General features: G+C 39.6%; 1 protein-coding gene across 1 annotated transcript in view; it reads left to right on the plus strand.

Annotated features, from left to right (window-relative positions):
* The window catches only part of meox2a (mesenchyme homeobox 2a), a 63416-nt gene extending 55990 nt beyond the window's left edge, over nt 1–7426 (plus strand). The window contains exon 3 of the mRNA XM_038797479.1: nt 4817–7426. Within this exon, the coding sequence (XP_038653407.1) occupies nt 4817–5041 (225 nt within the window). The 3' untranslated portion in view covers nt 5042–7426. The remainder of the gene's footprint in view (nt 1–4816) is intronic.
* Nucleotides 7427–7660: the final 234 nt, after the last annotated feature.

Genomic DNA, 7660 nt, shown 5'->3' on the forward strand with positions numbered 1-7660 from the left:
ACTGAACTTTTCCCCTCATAAAGCTCATTTAATTTAATGCCACCCTTAACCTCTTTCATTTTTATCACTTTTCCCATGCTGTTTTTTATTTCTCAGTATATTCATTATATATTCATTGTTTATTTATTAGAATTATGAAGCACTTCTTCGAATGTTTGTCATTGTTCCTCTGCCATCCTACATCATGAACTGGTTTCCCAATCTACCTCAGCCAACTTGCCTTAAATTACCTATGTAATTCACTTTATTGAAGTTTGATATGCTACTTTTGGACTTAAATATGTCACACTTAAACCCAAAATGCTATCGGGGCTGGTTTAGCACAGTGGGCTAAATAGCTGGCTTGTAATGCAGAACAAGGCAGCAGCATGGGTTCAATTCCCGTACCAGCCTCCCCGAACAGGTGCCAGAATGTGGCAACTCGAGGCTTTTCACAGTAACTTCATTGAAGCCTACTTGTGACAATAAGTGATTATTATTATATTATGAGCGCTCTTTCCCACAGAATCCCTTACTATAAGATTCCTCATTAACTTTTTCTCATTATCCAAGGCAAGATCTAAAATAACCTCTTCCTTGACATATTGTTCTTGGTAAATTTCTCAAATGCAGTCTATGTACTCGTCCTCCGAATCATTTCTGCCACTTTGATTTGTCTGGTCTGTATGAAGATTGAAGAGACCACCACTGCAACACCCCCATCCCATCCCATCACCATAATTACTGCATTACATTTGTTAGAAACTCTTTTCATTTCTAGATTAATATCAAGTCCAAGAGTATAGCTACTGCGAAGGGTCCTGTAATCTAAACTCACCAGTGTTTTCTGTTCCTTTTTATTTCTTATCTCCACTCATGTTTATTGCACTTCCTGTTCTTCTGAGCCAGTATCCATCCTCATTACTGCCTATGCCATCCTTTATCACTCGGGCTACCCTCTCCCCTCTTTTTTGTTTTATCTGTCTTTTCAAAATGTCAAGTACTCTGGAATATTTAGATCACAACCTTGCTCGCGAGGCAAACACATTGCATAATAACTATTAAATTGAGCCCATTTTTCTCTACTTGCACCAAGATAAACTTGTGAAACCCAATCTGTGACAGAAAGATGTTCCATGCCACTCTTTCCCGCTATATGATCATACTCATTCTAACACAAAGGTTTCCCAATCTTAACTATGCAATTTAAGGGTAGTTGCTTTGCAGAAACTCAGCAGTTCCTCATAAGGACAATCATCAAAGAACAAATTAATTGTGGCCATTTTTGAAAATATGCTTAGCTGGTGGGCCAAGAGTGACATTGGAGGAGGTCACAGAGAAGGATTGCTCTGCGAAGGATTGATTGTTAAGGAAGAGCAGCTAAACTAGAAGAGAAAATAAAATAATTGCGTTGAATATGGAGAAAAGCATCCTATTCTTGTGGACATTGTAAACTCTTTGTTGGCTTCCATGTTATTTGGCCCTGTAAATTGTGGCTGAGATGGAGAACTAAGTGAGCAGGTTTGAAACTACAGCCAGCCCGGCTGTGTGGTCATGTGCATGTTAATATGTCAGCACCTTCCCTATAGTGAGTATACTTTGGGGCATTTCTACCCATCCCATCAGGCTGATGAAATAAGCGATTATTTCTACTTGTGAGATTAGTTTAATCGCCCTATCCAGAAAATAATAGGAAAATAAGCAGAACGATCAATGTATTTTTGAAGCGTGATTACAGTATCTTCAGACGAAACCTTCTTCAGAACTAACTGACCTCAGTGATCTGGTAGTTGCGTGAAGACGTATCTCTTTCTCTGCGACAGTAAAAATGTCTGAAACTGATGATCGCAGCAGATGTCTAGCCCGGTGCCATGTTGGATAATGCCTCGCAGGCAGTTTATTTTACATCAGGAATTCCTGGCTTGCAGCCTGGGAATACCCGACAACTACATTTTGTTAGCTCATGTAATCCTTCAGGATTTTCTAACAAAACATTTCTATTAGTATCTGAGTGGATCATATTTATCTAAGAAATAAAGTTCAAGAATAAACAAGAAGGCAATATATTGCAATAAGAAGCAGTTTAATTCATATTCTTCTAACTTCATATTAATGTATTCTTTCATTATAAGGGGCCCTTCCTACTTTTACTTCTGAAGGCAAACACTGCAGACATATTGAAGAGCTGCTTTTTATTTATTACTGTACTTCTCTGTGCAGACACTTGTTAACAGTCACATAATATATTGTTGAAAATGGTATCACTAATGATGGAGAACAGGCATTCAACACGAGTGGAATATTTCTCTGAGAGGGAAAATTAACTGCACGTAGCTACTACATTAAAGCACAGGCAGCACAAGTGGCTAGCACTGTGGCTTCACAGCGCCAGGGTCCAAGGTTCGATTCCCCGCTGGGTCACTGTCTGTGTGGAGTCTGCACATTCTCCCCGTGTCTGCGTGGGTTTCCTCCGGGTGCTCCGGTTTCCTCCCACAGTTCAAAGGCGTGCAGGCTAGGTGGATTGGCCATGATAAATTGCCCTTCGTGGCCAAAACGTTCAAGAGGGGTTATTGGGTTACGGGGTTGGGTGGAAGTGAGGGCTTAAGTGGATCGGTGCAGACTCGATGGGCCGAATGGCCTCCTTCTGCACTGTATGTTCTATTTTCTATGTAATGCAAGTTTACTTACATTGTTCAGTGTTCAAAGAACACTGTTCATGCTGGATCTTCCAGTCCCACCCACGGCACACCCTTGCCACAGGTTTCCCAATGTTATGCGGTGGATTCAATGGGAAATCCTATTGACAGCGGCGGGAACAAAATATCCCGCTGCCGGCCAATGGTGGACCTCCTCCCTCTGCCGAGAACACGCCGGGGGGAGGACAGAGAATCCCGTCCTAAGGAGGCCATTCAGCCCACCATACCGTTCTGGCTCTTTGATAGATTGTGTTCGTTAATAATGCTCTTTCGTTCTTTCGTCCAAAGCCTAAAAATGTTTTATTTTTCAAGTTTACATCCAGTTTCACTTTGAAACTTAGAATTGAACCTTATTTCACCTTCCTTTCAAGCAGTGCATTCGAGTGCGCATGCGCAGTTGGGCCAGCTCAATTCTGCACATGCGCAGTTGGGCTGCGCCACCCTGCACATGCGCGGGGTACTTCTTACACGCGCCTGCCCCAACCCAACATGGGGTCGGTGTTCAGGGGCCGGCCACGCCGGAAAGTAGGCCCGGGGCGGGGGAGAGACCGATCCACCGATTGGTAGGCCTCAATCGCGGGCCAGACCCCATCGGAGCAGCTCCCCCCCCAGCCCGTCCCCTGAGCGTTCCACAGAGTTCCCGCCGGCAACGACCAGGGGTGAATGGTGCCGATGGGACTCTGTCGTATCGGGGCGGCCGCTCGGCCCACCCGGCCTGGAGAATTGGCGGCCCTGCCGATTCCAGCGGCCCGTGGCTGGCACCGCGCCAAACGCGCCAGTTATCTTAGATTTATGCCCTAGAGTTACTAACCTACCAGCCAGTGGAAACAACTTCTCCTTATTTACTCTATCAAATCCTTTTCTCATTATGAACACTCCTGTTAAAACTCCCTTCATCCTTTTCTTCTTGATGAAGAACAATCCTAGCTTCTCCAAAACAAATAAAAATAGCAAGTGCTGGGCATACTAACCCCGTCTGTGGAGAAGGAGACTGAGTGAATGCTTTGAATTCAATATGATATTTCTTCAGTGTGAATTAACTAGTCCTTTTGTAAAGGATTCAAATAGCTTGCCTTCTTTGTTGTAACTTTGTTGCAACTTTCGTAACTTTTTTCAATTATTATGTGTCATTTTTCTAATCAAGTTGATTTAGACTAGTATTGGAACATTTTCCACTTTTGGCACCCAGTATTAAACATTCTCAAATTGGTGTAGTATCATTAAATGCTATGATTCTGCCCTAACAATGTGACTCAGTCCCAACTTCATGAAAATACTGGGCTGAGGCTACACAACCTGGCTTCCTGTGGGTTATTTGCAATGGAGCCTTTCAGTCTATTCAGCCAGGCTTGGTATGAACACAGGTCTAAAAGGTAAAATGACAATTTCTAACCCTGGACACCACACAGTGGGAGCTGATTAGCTCAGTTGCAGGGTAGTTAGTCCATGGGGCTGGTTTAGCACACTGGGCTAAATAGCTGGCTTGTAATGCAGAACAAGGCAGCAGCGTGGGTTCAATTCCCGTACCGGTCGGTCTCCCTGTACAGGCACCGGAATGTGGAGACTAGGGGCTTTTGACAGTAACTTCATTAAAGCCGACTTGTGACAGTAAGCTATTATTACTATGTGGTTCTAAATAATACCAACAGCGTGTGCCCAATTCCCATTGTAGCCACGGTTGTCTTGTAGACTGTTGCTTCACTCTGCCCCTGAAAGTGAAAGGCAAGTCTCCTTGCATAATAAAACTGCCAAGAGAAACAGCTTAGAATGGAGCAGCAGACAAAGAGTGAAGGACTTGCTTACAGAGTGCATGTTAATGAACACAACACCATTTACCGTATTTATTTATGAACAAATAACTTGGACGTGCTCATCTTAAAATGAAAACTATCTTCATGGAAATGCTTGTCAAATTGTGATGCTTTTGTTTGGGGGACAGTCAAAAGCTGGAAGAGCACCAGTTTAAAAAAATCATTTTGATAACTGATAACAAGGAACCTAATGCTATTCATGTCACTGTGTTAATACAAAACTATAAAAAGGTCATCATTAAGATGATGACATGTTTACTTGTGATCATTGTAATATACAGGCAGAATTGATATGATAATCACATGATAATCAGCTCTGAATTGTTTTAGGTCAAGGTCTGGTTCCAGAACCGGAGGATGAAATGGAAACGTGTTAAAGGAGGCCAACAAGGAGCTGTCGCAAGGGAAAAAGAACTGGTCAATGTGAAGAAAGGGACATTACTGCCCTCTGAGCTCTCTGGCATCTCCACGTCAGGAGCTCATCATGCTGGAGACATTCTATCAAATGATGAAAGCCAAGATAGCGATCACAGCACTGAACTCGGCCACTTGTGATGCACAAAGAAAAAGAACGTCTCGACAGATTCTCAGGAAAGAAATGGCATGAGGCGAACACAAACAACATTGTCTTACAGCCTCTGTGTGAATGACTCCTTGTGGACATGGAGTGAACATCAGAGCCTCTGAACATTCCATATTTGCATATGGCAATCGGATAGTTTGCATGTTTATGCCTTGACTTCCACTGTAAATAAGAACAGGAATTAATGCAAAAAAGCAAAAGAAAGTATTAACAGAAATTCAAGAGAGAACAAAAGGGTAGATTTCTTCTGTGTAGTCGGCAAAGCAAAATAATAAACACATTTATAAAGAATAAGTATTCAATCTTACTAGAAGAAATCTTCACCCAATAATAGGAAATGTAGCAATTCAATGTAATTGAAATTTTAAAATAGTGCTCTGAAAGAGACAGCTAGAAATTTCAGTCACCTTCACCAGTATTCTTAAACATCAGTGCAATACCTATTCAAATAGAAAAATAACTTTTTAGGCAGGAGCAACACAAAAGGCATTGCTATTTATAGGGTTGCCATGTCATGTACCGGTACTTTAAAACCTGGTGAAGTTAACAAATATTCAGTCAGATCAACATAAGCTTGAAACCTCTATAGACTGCTACCCAAGTGAATGATACCAAAGTCATGCAGTAATAATATAGGTTCAATTTGCTGCCCATTTGATGCACATCAGAGATATCAATCAACAATCAACTGGAAATATTAATGTTAACTCCAAGGTGAAATATTACCAAATTCTATCAACTAAATGAAAATAATATGTAACTAGTGATTAGCAAAACATTAAGCAAACATTGAAACATTCAGTGCAGCAGGGAGTTGAACTGTTCTTTAAGTTTTCATTTTCTTATTCCAAGTACAAATAGAAATTCCTGTCTCCATTCTGTTTTTGCCAAATTATTTTTACTTCAAGCTTTAATAACAGTCAAACAAATGTAATGAAAAACAAAAGTGTAATCGGAAATTTGACATTGTACAACCAAGATAATTAATTTAACTAATTAGTTCTCAGTCTTAGCCAAGTGACGATAAAACAGTTTCACCCAGTATTATTAAAATAACCTATTGACATTGCCGAACATTTGAGGCGGTTTTTGCGTATTTCTAAAAGGTATACTGTTAATAATGCAATTTTATGCACTCATGTTTAATGCATGTCAGGATTAGGTGACATAAAACATGAATGTCTAGCAGCATCCTAGCATTCGTTTTGGCCCTCTCATGCATAGCATTTCTATTTGAGAAGAACTTTCAATACAAATTATAGATTTATTAAGCAAATCCTACATATTTTATTGAGATGTAATAAACAGTTGAATAATGTGCACATCCAACCCAACCAAATTTTGATCGATATCTTCTCTACGGTATTTAATGTAGAATAATTGGTACTCAGGAGTGAAATACAAGATTATACCTCAAATTGAGGATATAATTCCTGATCTACCAGGAATTAGAGAGATATGAGCTTGGTGCCAGAATAGGGTTGAGTTACAACTAGGCAGTGGGTTTTGTATGTTATGCTTCATGACAGGGTGGACTAGGTGGCTGAATGTTTTCATTCCTATATTATATATAAACAATAAAAGTAACACCAGAAAGGTTTACAAATGCTGTCTGAATCAGAGATTACAGCTCTTACCTCACCCCTGCCGATATGTTTTATTATATTTACTGTATGATTTTTTTTGTTTAAAGTTGTCAAATTGACATTCTAATGTGGTTATGCATTCCTTCACAGGTTTACAGGTGAATAACTTACAATGAATTACAGGAAAATTTCATACACAATATATATTATTATAGTATCCGTAAGTGCCAATGTGCTTCACACATCAATCAAAATATATAAGTAGTTGTAAATAATGTTTTAAACTTAGAATTTCATTAATTACTTGGTAAATATGACTCTTAATGTTCTGAGTAAATGATCATATCTAAACAATGAGAAGGTTTGATTCACAGTGAGTTCAGCATTGTAGTAATGCTACATTTTAGTCATCTAAAATAGAACTTTTGACAGTGAAGGAAATATGCTTTCATAAATCTTGATATGTAATCCTGAGTAACAATTTTACCTCAGCAGCCTGTGGTATTTAAATAACAGATGACCAGAGAAAGAGTGCAAACATCGCTGGTATAAAAAACATATTTTGTTTTATGTTCAAAATTTCTGCGTTAAGAATTGTAGGAATGTAATAAATTGGACTGTCTTCAGAAAATAAAAGGGTTTAACACACTGATATTATATACAAGTGTTATGATCCCAGCTTATGTTACTACTGGGCAGTCAGGTCCCAGAATGGAACCCTGGCTCAATAGACTGTAACTTTTATTTTTTGTTCAGAGATGTTGATGAACAGAGTTATAGGACTGCCAATTCCCTTTAAAAAAAAAGAGTGAAATGTTTATTAGACATGAAAGGATTGACTATAATACAATACTCCTTAACCCCACCTACATCTTCACAGATGTACACAGATTTTGTAAGGATCACACAAGTTACAAAATCTATCCTGTACGCTAATGTTCTTGGTAAATACACAGTCCATGTAAACCAACAGGCCAACTGTGGTCAGACACACCACACCCTGAA

The sequence above is a fragment of the Scyliorhinus canicula genome, chromosome 5 (genome assembly GCF_902713615.1).
Source record: "Scyliorhinus canicula chromosome 5, sScyCan1.1, whole genome shotgun sequence".
Lineage (NCBI taxonomy): Eukaryota > Metazoa > Chordata > Chondrichthyes > Carcharhiniformes > Scyliorhinidae > Scyliorhinus > Scyliorhinus canicula.